Below are 16588 nucleotides of genomic sequence, written 5' to 3'. Positions count from 1 at the left end.
AGGTTATTCCCGAATCTCTCATAAAATTTTCTAACGTTAGGTTGAAAAGCATTTTATGATTATATTATATTTCTTCCTCAAGGTCCAGTACGCCATTAATTAATTTAGGATAAGAAAACCCTCTCTTGGTGGCCTACTGGTTTTTTTCTAATTTTGAATATATCGATTGCTGCTTAGTTCTAAAGATATTTGTTGACGTGTAAGATTTCACTTTAGTTTTATTGGTACCTGATATTTCTTTTAATTTGTAATTGGACTATACATTTTATATATCTCAAGAAATATTTTTTATTTTAGGCGAACACTGGCTGGGCAATAGAAACATCCATGACCTCACCAAGATGAACTGTAGCCAACTACAAATTAACATGAAGGACATCTACAACCAACACTGGCAAGCCAACTATCAAAACTTTAGAGTAGCTGATTTTTCTGCTGGTTTTAAACTATTTATAGATCACTACAGCGGTAACGCCAGCGACGCCTTCAACTATCAAAACTTGATGGAATTCTCAACCATTGACAACGACAGAGACATTTCTAACACTCACTGTGCCAGCAACTACGAAGGCGGTTGGTGGTTTTCGCACTGTCAACATGCCAACTTAAACGGAAGGTATAATTTGGGATTAACGTGGTTTGACAGCAGCAGGAATGAGTGGATAGCTGTCGAAGCTAGCGAAATGAGGATTAAAAAACAAGATGTGTGCTAAAGTATGTTATCGGAAAAATAATATATTCTTAAAAGCAAAAATATACAAAAAGTTAACTTCATGTAAGAAAGCACATCAAGTATCAAAGATGTAATTGATGTGAGACATCCTTTTTTATGGTATTTATACTAGATTTTTAGAGGTATAGAACTTTAAAACCAAATGAGGCGCAAATACAAGTCAACAGCAATATCTGAAACTGCCAAGGTCAGACGAATGGAAAACTGTGGATATGCGACGTTGTCAGATCAATCGGGTTTCAAAGGTTTTTCGGTTTTTTTATTTGTTACCTATCTCACAGTAAAATTTCCTTCTGCTTACTCCTGCGTAAATTTTAAAACATTGTGTATAATTTCACGGGATTGTGCATGTAGTATCCTATTTTTCATGTATTCTAAATAAACAACTGTTAGGCGATTTTATCTGGCAATGTCGCAAAACCGTTGATTTCGTACACAATGCATTTTAAATGGATGTTTATTCTTTGCACCAAATCTGCATTGTTTCTGGTATATGGTCATCGTGATTGGGTCAAATATTCGAGATATCCAACTTTCTACAACTTTGAGCATCATCTAGGCTCATATATCTGCGATAATGCGGCAAATGGCGGCAGGTGGCATTCAAGTCGCCAATCATATTTGGTTTATCTGCGCCGACTAACGTTTTCACACAACCTTCAACACAATAGAAAATAGGCTTGGCAGTGAAATTAAAGATCCAAAACGTGCTCTTAAATATTTCCTTGAATAAAACAATTGTGAGCCCTTGTTCGTCGTTCTAGAGTCATCACTATTAAAAGTAATGTTATATTTAGTTGGCATCGTTTTTAAACATTTTCTTATGAAAATATTATTTAACGGCAACCTCGTTTGGCCACGTCGGTCGGCTGAACCTATACAGCAAATTCTTACGCTTCTTAAATTTTAGCCCAACTTATTCTTCTTCTTCTTTTTGTGTAGACATGAGTCTGTCTATTTTTCAATGTGCCTACAGTAAGTTGTCACTTCATCGTTTTCGTGGTCTTCCCACTTATCGTCTTCCTATTGGGGAACCGTCTCTCGCCGTCCTTACTTCTCTATGTTGTCATTCGGCTTATGAGGTCGTTCCATTCTACTCTTGTGATTTTTATCCAGTTATTAATGTTGTCCACCTTGCATCTCCGTCGTATATCTGCAGTTCTAGCTCTATCCTATAGTGTCTTACCATCGATTTTTCGAAGTGTTTTCATCTCTGCTGTTTGTAGCATCATTCTTTTTGTCCTTTCTATATAAGCTCGTGTTTCTGCCGCGTATGTCATTATTGGTCTGATGACTATGTTGTAAATTCTGCCTTTCATTTCTTTTCCGATATTTTTATTTCTCCATATAGTTTAATTTAGGCAATCTGCGGCTCTGTTTGCTTTATTCACTTGATCTTCCACTTCTGTTTCGAGATTTCCGTAGCTAGATAGTGTGATGGCTAGATATTTAAACTCCATGACTTGTTCTGTTATATGCCCTCCAGCTCCAATTTACATCTTATTAGATTTGCTGTTTTAACTATGCATTTAGTCTTTTTTGGGGAAATAAACAGTTAAATTTTCTAGCGGTTATATTAAATTAATGCAGCATACGTTGTAAATCATCTTCACTTTGACAGATTAGTATTGCGTCGTCTGCATAGCAGATTATTTCAAGTTGGTTTTCTCCCATTTGATATCCCTTTTTCAGGTTGAAAGAGATCATATCAGGTATAACAATAAGGGACTCAGGAAGTCTCATCCCATTGCCAGCTTCAATTGGGTCAGTTAGTTCTTCATCTACTTTTACTTTTATTGTGTTGTTCTGGGAGATATTCTCGATCGTTTCCCTTGCCTTTCTTGCGTACAATAAATGGATAACGTCCTTTAATTTGACCCTGTCAAATGCCTTTTTAAGGTCCACAAAATATAGGTGTGTCGTTTTGTTGTATTCTAATGATTTCTCTTGAACCTGCCTCATTATAAATAAAACGTCGGTGCATGATCTTCCCAACCTAAAACCTTGATGTCCTTCTGCTAATCTTATAATTTTATTCAGTTTGTTTGTTATCACTTTGGTCATTAATTTTATTGTTGTGTTTAGTAAATTAATTAGTTTATAATTCTCCGGATCCCATTTTTCTCCTTTTTTGAAGAGAGGTATTAGGATGCTTGATCTCCATTCTTGTGGTATTCTGTTTTGTTCTATTATTTTTCGGATTAATTTTAATAGTTGTTTTGGTCAGATCTTGTCCTCCGTACTTTTCAGTACGAAGTAGTTTCGGTACGAGTGGAGTTCATTCGATATTCTGTCGTCTCCTGGTGATTTTCTATTTTTTAATTTCCTTAATGCTTCCTTTACCTCTGCTTCTTTATTCTTTATTTCTTCGTTTGTTGTCACTTCAGGTGTTGGTCGTTCGTTATCGTTACTTTTAGTAAATAGAGATCGAAAATAGTCTACCCAAGTTACCTTCTGAATGTGTTTCGTTTTTATTAGTTCGTTCATCTTTCTTCTTTGTCATCTGATTATTCTTCATATTTCCTTTTGTGTTCCGTAGAAGTTGTGTTCCATCTGTTTTGAGAAACTGAGAAACAAGTATTCGTTTCATTTCTGATTCGTTTGTAGTGGTTGTATGTCTGTTGTGTTTGTTTTGTTCTGTATTATATTGTATGCTCAAAAGCTTATAATTCGGCTAACCCAGATCTTTTATTCATTATGAAATGGCAAAGCAAACTAAACGTAACGTATAAATCACGTAACAGATGTCAAAACTGTTATCACTGAAAACAGTATTGTCAACTTAAAGTTATATATCTCTAAAAAAACATAACGTCGCCTCAAAGCAACAGTAGGATATGTACATATCCTACTGTTGCACTAGTGCACCGATCAACCAGTTAAGTCATATGGGACCGATGCGATGTGTATGGTTTGTACGCATATACGGTGCACTCGTGCAACAGTAGGATATTATGTACATATCCTACTGTTGCTTTGAGGCGACGATAATATATTATACCTAAAGGTGAATATCTCTACAACTGTAAACATGGCTATACAAACTGTATACAGGGTAGCGAAAAGTATGGAAACACGGTAATTTCTCTGAAACTGATGAATATAATATATTTATGAAATTCTACGATCATGAATGAGATGATAGTCTGCATTTTCTAGAGAACATTTCAAATTTATGTGACCTCAGCGTTTAGCGTATCACCGCCATCTTGATTTTTTAAATGGCAACCTAGGTCAAGTGATATATTATAGAAAAGCTTATTTTTCCTCTTTTCAGTAACACCAAAAAATACCATATTACATAATATGAAAAACTCTGTGACATTGCAATTTTATTAATTTATTTTTATTTTTCACTATTCTTGGTACGCCACTGATAGATAGATAATCTAAAACAAAAACCAGTAGTAGGCACTGGAAAAATGTCCAAAACCATTTTGTATACAATAAAATGTCAAGTTTAAAATTAGTCTTACTTTTTTGATATCTGCAATACCAAAAAAGTAGGCACTATATTACTAACGTACCTAATACACGATATTCCATAATTTTGACATTATTCTTAAATTACTTTTAAACACTGCAGATATCAAATACAAGTAGGACTAATTTAAAACTGGACATCTTATTGTATACAAAATGGTTTTTGACATTTTTTCAGTGCCTACTACTGGTTTTAGTTTTAGATTATTTACCTATCAGTGGCATACCAAGAATAGTGAAAAATAAAAATGGATTAATAAAATAATTGCAATGTAATAGAGTTTTTCATAAGTAATATGGTACTTTTTTGGTATTGCTGAAAAGAGAAAAAAATAAGCTTTTGCGTGATATATCATTTGACCTAAGTTGCACTTTTAAAAAAAACCAGATGGCGGCGATACGCTAAACGGTGACGTCACATAAATTTGAAATGTTTTTTAAAATATGCTGAATATAATCTCATTTATGATCCTAGAATTTCATAAATATATGTATATTCATTAGTTTCAAAGAAATTACCGTGTTTCTATAGTTTTTCGCTACCCTGCATATAAGAGCATACAAAATATACAGTTTGAAAACATGTTCATTGTTCTTGATAAAGATGTGGTATCAAAATCTTTATGGATATAATCTTTAAATTTTGTTGGACTGTGTGATAAAGTGTTGGACTGACTAACGATAGAACACCACCTATACAAATTCTATACATACATACATGTACAAAAAGTATCCCATCTATAAAAAGCTCTAGATCTATTAGAAAGCATTTTCCATTAAGATAACATCAGTTTTCTTTTTCGTAGAAATTTTTTAACTTGTATATTTTCATACAAATTAAACCATACACATATGAACACCATAATACTAAGGGTCCATATTCTAGCAAGAAGTCTAAAAAATTTTAAACTTTGGGTGTAAAATTCTGCTTGAAGATAAAATGAAATTTGTCAAACAACAGTAGTCTCCCATAGTGGTCGTACATACTGTATATTATAAGCACTTAATAAAGCGTAAAGCTAACTGTCCACTTGAGATAAAATCTCGAGATCACTTGCGGTCTCGTCATCGGCATGGGAGACTCGCTGGTGACTTGAGTCTCGAGATTAAGTCCGTGTCAACTAGTCAATACACCGCCCACTGTGTGACTCCTGCGTATACAAATTTTCATTCTTCAAAATGGATTCGCGTCAGGCACTAACTTTTATAATTGCGTATACAATTGTACAAAAACGAAAAAAAAAATGTAAAAAAAAAGAAGTGTTGGATGAGAAAATGGGTGGATAATCGAATTCACTTTGGGGCCGGTAAGCTCTCGTAAATTAGTTGCGGTTGGAGGATGCAAAGCAATTCAAAAATTTTATTCGAGTGTCTGCTGTGCAGTTTGCACTGCTTTTAGATTTAGTAAAACACCAGATTTAGGTACGAGGATATAAATTTAAATTGTGTAACTTCCTTTGAATTTCGTTTGCATCCTAATTAGTAAATTTTATTGATTATTTTTTGATGATTTTAACTTCCAATCGTATAGTAAGATATTTGATCACGTGTTTAATTCTGTCCAATCAGATTAAAATTATACTGAGAATTATCTACTGTTGAAAATTACCGATATAATTTTTTTAAGTAGATTGTTTCTGTTTAATGGCAACCAGTTTCCTAGTTTTGACAACTGTCACATTTAAGAAAATATCCATAATATACGTATTAAAAAATAATCTTACGAATATCACACGACAGTAAGAATAAATAAGAAAATAATGCTTCATGTTTACTCAAATTTGTTGTCATTGGGCAATAGCCACTCAGCCCTGCGGGCTCTCGTGTCTATTGCGAGACAACAAATTTTCGAAAAACTGTCGCATTATTTTCAATTTATTCTCACTCTCTTGTGATATTATACACGATAATTTTTGATAATTTCCCGTCGTCAAGTATATTACGTCAGATGCCCTTCGTTGCTACGAAAAAATACATTCAGTGACATTAATGACAATTAATGTTTTAAAAATTATAAAAGTGATGACTTTCAACCGTCAAATTAATATTTATAACAACTGTGTGTTTAATTGTACTAATTTGTACTTACATAAATAAATTACAATAAAATTTTGGTTTTGAACAGATTTATTCATGAAATAATCGCAACAAATTGCACTCGAACTCTAAAATTAATATAGAATTTTAGAGCTCTTGTGCAATTACTACTGAAAATTCCTCATACAAACTCATTTTTTTCGCGATGCCTGTATAATTCGTGGTTAACATTTCATAAGAATTCTTTTTATTTGTAAAGAAAATTCAATTTCAAGATTTTATCATCGGTCCAATGTCGTGCACTCATTTTTTTAGCAAGCCATTATTTACTTAGTCACCAACCTGAGACTAGCCTCAGCTCTTCTGGCATAGACAGAAGACTGGAGATTAGATCTCGAGATCATAAATAAGCATGTCCACTTTGTGACAAGCACAGTCTCGGCGACAAGTCACAGCTTGTTTAGGAGAGTTCTCTCAGACCCATATACATTTGTGAGTGCAGTTTCGAGATTATTTTGTCTCAAATGGGCACTTAGCTTTAGACAAATTAACTTTCACTTTTGTATGTAACATTATTGTAGTTTACCAGAATACGCCAGTACAGAGCCAAAGAACGAACTAGTTAAATGTTGTTAATTATGTTAGAATTAAGTAAGACTTGTAAATAATAATGATAAGACGTATTGCCATACTAGGTATGTAAAGTATGTTGTACTGTTTTGTAAATATCTGTTTCTATTTATTACTTAATCTTAGTTAATAATGTATAAATACACCAATGACTATTTTAATACTACCTTAATAAAAGTATTTTAGACAGCATTTTTATTCTTTTTTTTTACCTCCAAACGGTTAGTCCCATCGTCAGGGACGAAAATGCCACTAAACCTCTAAATATCACACGAACAAGCTAAATTTTTTCATTCCTACCCTGTACTCGGGGTTCCTCCTAAAACCCCTGCTAGGGTGGAGGGGGGTTAAAACTAAAACTTAAACGGATAAAACAACAACCATCGTCTAACAAATAGTACGTTCTTTAAAGGTAAAATATTGCAAAACCTCTAAATTTTAAAGAACCGCTTGGATTGACATGACATTTGGCATACACACAGCTAAAAAGTCAAAGAAAAAAAGTGATATTGTGCCGATGTGTGCTTTTGCCCTAGGGGTGAGTCTCACCCCCAAAAGGGGTGAAAAATATATGTTCTAAATAAGTCCGGAAATGGATAAAATGACTACTTCTAAGCAACTTTTGTTCTATAAAGTGTTTTCACCAAGTTAAGTAATACTTTTCGAGTTATTTGCGAGTGAATATGTTAATTTTTTACAAAATAACCACGTTTTCAGACGGTTTTTCGCAAATAACTCAAGAAGTAAGTATTTGGTCGAAAAAAAATTCTTATCAAAAATATAGCACGTAAAAAGTGAAAAACATGGTGTATATATTAGGTCACTATACCTAGTAGAAGCAGAGTTATAACTAATGAAAAATAGGTTCATATTCGTCAAATTCCAAATCGAATATTTTAACGTGCCATAACCAAAAAACGAAGCACTTTTTTGGGGAAAACTCATTTTACCTTGTTTAAAGTGTTTAAAAAATGCTTATTTTTGTTTTTTAAAAAATTTTTTTAGCATCAAAAGTAAACAAGTTACGCTCAAAATAAAGTTGGTCCCTTTTTTTTGGTAATAAATCGGGAAAATCACCCCCTAATTAGCATTTCAAATGAACTTAATTGTTACCACTTCACAAGTTTTTTACTCGCGTATGTATTGATCATATGATCTGCAAGTTTCATCGGTTCAAAGTCCTCATTTTTGAAAGAGCTGTAGTTAAAAGGGCTTGAACGAGTCACTTATCACGAGTGTATGCAAATTTAGAAACACCGAATCGTAACCAATTTTTGTCTTACAGAAAAACAAAAAAAAATACAAAATATTCAGAAAAGTAAAGCCGACTTTTTTTATTGTTTAAGATTTTTGGTATCTCTAACAATTTTTAAGTTATTTTGAAAAAAGCATTTTTTTCAAAATAAAAATTTTTAAAAATTTTACTTTAAAACTAATTTTTTTCAAAAATAAGCACTTTGAATCGATGAAACTTACAGATCATATAAACACAACATAAATAAAGTAACTTGTGAAGCGGTAACGATTAATTTCATTTAAGTTGCTAAATGGGGGGTGATCTTCCTGATTTTTTTGCCAAAACAAAAGGTACCAACTTTATTTTGAGCGTAATCTGGTTACATTTGATGCTAGAAATTTTTTTATAAAAACAAAAATAAAGCTTTTTTAAACACTTAAAAAAAGTTGTAATGTGTTTTCCCCAAGAATGCTTCATTATTTGGATATTTCACATTGAATTATTCTATTTGGAATTTTTCGAATATGAACCTAGTTTTCATTAGCTATAACTCTGCTTTTGCTAGGTATAGAGACCTAATATACCTATACACCGTTTTTTCACTTTTTTATAGGCTATAGTTTTGGTAAGAGTATTTTTTTCGACAAAATGCCTACGTTTTGAGTTATTTGCGAAAAACCGTCTAAAAACGTGGTTATTTTGTTGAAAAATGAACATATTCACTTGCAAATAACTCAAAAAGTATTGATTTGTTGGTGAAAAAACTCTATAGAACAAAAGTTGCTTAAAATTAGTCAGTTTATCGATTTAGGGACTTATCTTGGACATATATTTTTTCACCCCCGAGATGGGGTGAAACTCATCCCTAGGGCAAAAGCACACATCGGCACCATATCACTTTTTTTATTTGACATGTTAGCTATGCGTATGCCAAATTTCATGTAAATCCAAGCGGTTCTTTAAAATTTACAGCAAAAACCGTGAAAGAATGTACTAAAACTGGGTGTGGATTTTAGTAGAAACAAGTCAGGCGATTGGTATCTCGTCCTAAGCAATACGCCCTCTGGTGGCTATTGAAGTAACCGAGCTAAGAGCCATTATTTATTTTCTTTCACGTTGAAGGTATACTGTGTTTTTGTGTTTTTCGAGTTTTTTTAGTAATTTATTTTAGCTTTAAAAATGAATTACTATTGTTGTGTGCGCGTTGTAATACTTGGGTCAAAAGAACGCAGAATTAAGTTTTCATCTCTTCCCAAAACCAAAGAAAACGAATCAGACTGAAACTCAGGTGGTTTTGACATGCCTTTTTTTATAATAATTACAAATGCTGAATATGACGTTCCAGTACGTTGCAATTAGTAGATATTGCAAGAGTCCAGAATTTTCGCCGACATGCTGACGGGCGCTAACCTCTTATTGAATTTAAGTGATAGAATAATATACTGGATATTATAGTGGTCATTGTAACGTAACTCATGTGTGGCAAATGTACCTACATTTATGTTTTGTGAGTAGCAGAGACTGTTTTGTGGATTTTCACTAGAGACATGAGGACTTTTCTATTTTCTACTGTTTTATTCAATATCTTAGTAAGAAATAAAATTTGTAAGTACAGTAAGTACTAATTGTGTTGTATTTCGTTTCGAAATTTGGCAATGTATACAGTGATGAGCGCACTAATAACCGGCAAAATATCGCAAAAGATGGAAAACATATTAAATTGTGAGATAAAAAGAGATGAACATAGTGGAGGTGTTAAATTTAGCGATAGTAACTTATAGATTGACATCCCCACTTTTAGATGTTTCGGACGAGTTTGAGAAATGCCACTGTCACAGTGACAGTTTCAGTTGACCTATTCCTCTGATACGTCTAAAGGTGGGAAACAATCAATATAATGTTAATGTATATGTTACTATCGCTAAATTTAACAACTCTACTAGTTTTATTTCTTTTTATCTCACAATTTAATGTGTTTTCCATCTCTTGCGCTATTTTGCCGGTTATTAGCGCGCTCATCACTGTATATCAATACACAGGCGTTTTTGTTCCATAAACTAGCAGAGTGCACTCAATACATACTCATACATGTCAATATAAAAATTACATTTTATTTTTTTTACAAAATTCATATTTACGAGCATTGTTGCTTACATATACACAAAATAAATTGCAAAATATTTTTTACTACCTAAGCTAACTTGGTTTTGACAAATTTAGGGTTAAAGACGGTTAAAATATACCTATTCGTAACTTTACAATAATTGTTCTTTATAAACTTCAAAAATAACATGTAAGGGAGATAATTATGTATACTTTATTGGAATGTTTCCAAGGAGCTATTGATTGAAGTCTTTAATATGTAAGTAGGTATGTATTTGGTCAACATACTGTAGAATGATTAGGTACCTAAGTAAAAATACTAACATGTCTTTTATTCTTTACAAAGGTAGTGTACCTACGTAAAATAATTATGTTTTATTTTTGCCAACATATTGAAGCAAAATTCAAAATCAATTTCCATTATTAATACTGTTCTCAAAAAATGCAAAACTACAAATAAAATCAAAACGTCCATTTCCTGGGCAATTTTTTTATTGTACCTATACATATTTTCCATATATTTGTAGGATGTGTAACAAAAAAGATAACTTCTGTTGGAGTGAAAGTAAAGAGAATGATAAACTCCAACAGAAGTAAGGAAAAGAAAAAGAAATTAAGCTCAGCTAATGTAGCTAAAAAGTAACAAAAATGTGTGGCTTCTACGTTGAAGAAGTCGAAGTAACAAAATACTACTTTTGCAGTAGTATTTGTAGAGGAAGATGCAAAGATGAAGAGATAGATGAACTGATAATAAAGGTATGAATAGACAGAGGCAAACTGAATGGAGTTAGGCTAGCGATATATGCAAGAGAACGACCACTTGACACTCAAGGATGGATACGGCCAATTTGCATTGGCCAAAGAATTGAGCAAAATTAAGCAATAAACGTTAAATAAATTGAAGCTAAGATAAATACCTATACAAACGACTTAGATTAACCGAACAAATGAAATGAAGCAAATTAACGACAAAATATCTGGGAAACAAGCAATTAATATTACAACCTAAATTTACAAACCAATTAAATCAATAATAAAGTATAAAAACCTAATTTTCTGGGCTTATTCCTTGTGCACAAGTAACTTACCGTAGATCGTAAATAAGTTTGGGAACCTAATACATTAATTTACAAATATGTTATATAAAAAAAACAAAGGTAAGCTAAATCTGAAAAAGTAATTAATAACATAGTACATCAACCAAATGTCTGTGATATGAAACACCATATACAGAAAGTTACTATCACAAAACTCATTGTTCACAAACAATCCCAACCGACTTCTCAAAAGGTTGCTGCCGCATACCGGAAAATGAGCACCATGGTGGTGCAAAACTGTACCTCCTGTAGGTCCAGGTGTAAAATAGAAAATTAGGAGAAGGAACGCCCCATAGTGTGTTTCCCAGAGGACTTTTCCCAAGTGACTTGACGGTGGCTGTAGGTGTCAAAGGGGCTACGACTTCGCAAGATGGTTCTATCTTTCTTCCAAATGTTGAACTTTTTTCTAATAAGAAATTGAAGAAAATTGGGAAACATAATTCATTTAATATGTATAAAAAAAAACTAAAAGAAGTGACATCTCAGAACAAAAAAATTGATTATTATATAAAACAAGAAAACTGATTGTATATTTTGACTGTATATATTGACTGAAAGAGTATATTGAGGAACTGTTTAATGATAAAAGGACCGAGCTTAAAATTAACGAAGTTGTTACAGGACTTGGCATAACTGTAGGCGAAATTGAACAAGCAATAAGATTAATAATAAAACAATAATAAAGCTGTTAGAAACTGCCGACAAGTCTTACCCAAGCCAAGAAGAAATTCATGAGTTTTGGGGAAATCAACTTTCCACACCAGCTGCTTTTAACAACAATTCTGGCTGGATAGAAGATACGAAGCACAACTGTCACCACTACGTTACTGCTAACTACGAACCATTCACGACTGAAGAGGTCTCAAATGTCATCAAAGAGCTTCATAACTGGAAATCCCCTGGACCAGAAGGAGTTCAGAACTTCTGGCTTAAAAAGTTTTGGTGTATTAATGAGTGCTTATCAACATTAATTAATCGTGTTATTTCTAATCCGCAGGAAATACCTTCATTTCTAACTCAGGGAACCACTTATTTAATACCAAAGGATCAAAATAACACCCAAGATCCAGCCAAGTATGTACCGCCCAATTACTTGTCTTCCAACTCTGTATAAACTGGTCACATCCTGTGTAACCCGACGTACAGTAGGAAAAATGAAAGAATACCCATGAACGAACATATAAAACACGCTGTATTTTCCTGTCACCGTGTCACACAAAAAATTGGCCAGCGCAAGTACATACAGTGAGCACGTAAACGTTGGAATAAATTCATTTTTTCGTGAATGGAGGATTTTGGAAAGGAATCCCAAAACAGGTCGATTTTTATTTTTAAATTATGACTTTTTGGTACATTTGTCATACTAGTGACGTCATACAGCTGAGCGTAATGACGTAATCGATGATTTTTTAAAATTCGAATAGGGGTCGTGTGATAGCTCATTTGAAAGGTTATGGAATTCTCTATTCGGTAATATAAATATTAACATAACTATTTATACAGGATGTCCAAAAAATATTTTTTTAAATAAATTAATTTACACAAAAAGAAGAATGTATGTAATTTATTTAATTCAAAATACATTTTACTGCTATCAGAAAATAGAAAAAAATGTTTATTTAAAGGAAAAATTGCTTTTCGCTTAATTTAAATGTTCAAACTACCAAGAGACAGGTGGGGTGGCAGCATTAACATTGAATTTAAGCGAAAAATAAGATTTATTTGTCAAATAAGCATTTCTTCCTGCTTCCTCACAGCAGTAAAATGTATTTTGAATTAAATAAATTACATACATTCTTCTTTTTGTCTTAATTAATTTAATTAAGAAAAAATTTTTGACACCCTGTATAAATAATTATGTTTATATTACTGAATAGAGAATTAAATAACCTTCGACTCACACGACTCCTATTCTTATTTAAAAAAATCATCGATTAAGTTATTAAGCTCAGATGGATGACGTCACTAGTAAAATATATATTCCAAAAAGTCATAATTTAAAAATAAAAATCGACCTGTTTCGGGATTTCTTTCCAAAATCGTCCATTGACGAGAAAATGAATTTATTCCAACCTTTCCGTGCTCACTGTATAATAATTATTGTTACATGTACTTGCACTGGACAATTTTCTTTGTGACACGGTGACAGGAAAATACAGTGTGTTTTATATGTTCGTTGATGGGTATTCTTTCATTTTTCCGACTGTATCTACCAACACTGTGCTCTAAACAATATCATAGAGCCTCAACAGAAAGAATGCGCTAAGGGTTCCATGGGTGGCAAAGAACAACTTATCATCGACTCAGTAATTTCTAACCAGGCATTCACCAAAAAAAGGAACCTTTTTACTGCCTTAATTGACTACAAAAATGCCTTTGATTCAGTACCGCATGAAGGACTTATAGATATATTGAGAATATACAAAGTTGATGATAACATATAGTATAGTATAGTTGATCCAAAAGATGGCATAACCCAGACATCCAAAGTGAAAGTTATCCATCAACACAAAATTGTTCTATATGGTCCACACAATGTCCAGAAAAAAGTCACACCATTTTAAACGTCGGGTTTGGGGGGGAGAGGGGGGAGAAATCGGTAAATTCGTAGTTTTTTAAGTTTTTCGCCAATATTTCTAAAAATATGCGGTTTAGCATGAACAACCCTCTATACATGTTCTACATTAAATTTGAAATAAAAAAGGCCCGATGCATAATCTTTCTAAAATGAATGGTTCCAAAGTTACGGAGGTAGTATAGTATAACTGGTCCAAAAAAAGGCCTAACCCAAATTTCCAAAGTAAAATATTTCCTTCAACACCAAAATGTTCTATATGGTCCACATATTGTTCAGTAAAAAGTTACACCATTTTGAGCGTCCGGTTTGGGAGGGAGATGGGAGAGAAGTCGGTAACTTAGTAGTTTTTTTACGTTTTTCGTCAATATTTCTAAAAGTATGCTTTAGCGTAAAAAATGTTATATACAAAAATGTTCTACATGAAATTTAAAACAAAAAATGTTCGATACATAATTGTTATAAAATCAACGGTTCCAGAGCTACGGAGGGTGAAAAGTCGAGGTTTTCGATACTTTTTATATTGTTTGGGCAATATTTATGATATAACTATACCATAAACCCAGACATCCAAAGTGAAAGTTATCCTCCAACACCAAATTATTCTATATGGTCCATATAATGTTCAGAAAAAAGTCACACCATTTTGAGCGTCGGGTTTGGGGGGGAGAGGGGGGAGAAATCGGTAAATATAAAAAGTATCGAAAACCTTCACTTTTCACCCTTCGTAACTCTGGAACCGTTGATTTTATAACAATTATATATAGAACCTTTTTTGTTTTAAATTTTATGTAGAACATTTTTCTATAGAACATTCCTTACGCTAAAGCACAGTTTTAGAAATATTGACCAAAAACCTAAAAAAAAAACTACTAATTTACCGACTTCTCCCCCATCTCCGCCCCAAACCGGACGCTCAAAATGATGTAACTTTTTACTGAACAATATGTGGACCATATAGAACAATTTGGGGTTGAAGGAAAACTTTTACTTTGGATGTCTGGGTTAGGCCTTTTTTTGGACCAATTATACTATACTACCTCCGTAACTTTGGAATCGTTCATTTTAGAAGGGTTATGCATAGGGCCTTTTTTATTTCAAATTTAATGTAGAACAATTTTGTGTAGAGGGTTGTTCATGCTAAGCCGCTTAGTTTTAGAAATATTGACGAAAAACATAAAAAACTACGAATTTGCAGATTTCTCCCCCCTCTCCCCCCCCCCAAACCCGACGCTCAAAATGGTGTGACTCTTTTCTGAACATTATGTGGACCATATAGAACAATTTGGTGTTGGAGGATAACTTTCACTTTGGATGTCTGGGTTTGGGTCTAACTATACCATACTAATAGTGACCTTTTTAAGGCATATAATGACAGATTGGAAGATTAAAATGCACCTCCAAATACCTGGTGAAAACAATATCGGGCCTGTTTCAAGGAGACTCGTTGAGTCCATTGTGGTTCTGTTTAGCATTGAACCCCCTTTCCCAGCTATTAAACTCCACTGACTCAGGTTTTAGCATTAAAAACAATAATGCTGTGGTAGCGAAGCTCACGTATCTGCTGTATATGGATGATTTTAAATTAATGGCTTCCACTCGAGAACACCTAGAACAGATGCTAAAAACTGTAGAAACATTCCCTAATGATATTATTATGCAGTTCAGCCTAGAGAAGTGCCGTGTTTTGAATATAGTCAGAGGAAAGGTTCAGCCTGGTGGATTCGACATGCAAAATGGCCAGAACATCGAGGCCATGGGCGAAAACGATATGTACAAATATCTTGGAGTAAATCAGGCGCGGAAAATTGACCATAAGCAAATGAAAACTGAGATAACTACTGAGTTTGTACGAAGGGTAAAACAGCTGCTTCGTTCACAGCTTAACAGTAAAAATTTGTTTAAAGCACTAAACACCTACGCTTGTTCCGCGATTAGCTATTAATTTGGTACTGTTAATGGACAAAAACGGATATAGAAAATCTTCAGCGAAAAGTACGAACACACCTCACAAAATCACAAAAACACCACCCTAAAAGTGCAGTAGAACGAACGACATTACCGAGGTATTTAGGAGTAAGAGGACTTATGGATATAGGTGAGCAATTAGATAAACACATTGCTAATTTAAGGACTTATTTTCAGATGCAGGCTCAGACATCTATTCTACACCGCGCTATTTGCGCAGTAGATGGCACAACACCGATCAAACTGAGGGTACCAGAAATGCGCATCAACCACCTTACTTAGGACGAAAAAAATGCGTACCTGGATGGGCAATCCTCTGCACGGGCGACATCCGAATGAGGTCAACCAAGACTATGTCGACAATACGGCGTCGAACTATTGGTTGACATCAGGAAAGATGTTCCCTGAAACAGAAGGTTCATTATTGGCCATTCAGGATCAGGTTATACTAACTAACTAACTAAAAATTACCTGAAATATATCGTCAAAGAGCCTCAGATCCAAAACGACAAATGCCGATATGGATGCCGAACCCAAGAAACCATCCAACATCTTACAGGGGGCTGCCAGGCATTTGCTGCAACTGAATACAAGGAACGACATGACGCAGTGGGAAAAGTTTTTCATGAAGAGATAGCTATCAAGCTGGGACTTCTCCAAACGGACTATCTCCCATATTATCAATATTTACCTGAGAGTATGCTTGAGGATGGCAACTACAAGCT

At 33.6% G+C, this 16588-nt stretch overlaps 2 protein-coding genes across 3 annotated transcripts in view; one reads left to right on the top strand and one right to left on the bottom strand.

Moving 5' to 3' along the window:
- LOC126890382 (protein scabrous) overlaps positions 1-7073 on the top strand; it is a 69018-nt gene extending 61945 nt beyond the window's left edge. The window contains exon 5 of the mRNA XM_050659265.1: positions 298-7073. Coding sequence (XP_050515222.1) covers positions 298-713 — 416 coding nt within the window. The 3' untranslated portion in view covers positions 714-7073. The remainder of the gene's footprint in view (positions 1-297) is intronic.
- The window catches only part of LOC126890384 (methyltransferase-like protein 22), an 844950-nt gene that overhangs the window by 766858 nt on the left and 61504 nt on the right, over positions 1-16588 (bottom strand). The window contains exon 2 of one of the 2 annotated variants that reach the window (XM_050659272.1): positions 16164-16267. The exons of the other annotated variant lie outside the window; for it this stretch is intronic. The gene's annotated coding sequence lies outside the window, so the exon portion shown is untranslated. The remainder of the gene's footprint in view (positions 1-16163; positions 16268-16588) is intronic. 2 annotated transcript variants of the gene reach the window in all.

This window comes from Diabrotica virgifera, chromosome 8 (assembly GCF_917563875.1).
Source record: "Diabrotica virgifera virgifera chromosome 8, PGI_DIABVI_V3a".
Lineage (NCBI taxonomy): Eukaryota > Metazoa > Arthropoda > Insecta > Coleoptera > Chrysomelidae > Diabrotica > Diabrotica virgifera.
Note: the sequence above shows the minus strand (reverse complement) of the source record. Positions and strands in the feature narration are given on the sequence as shown.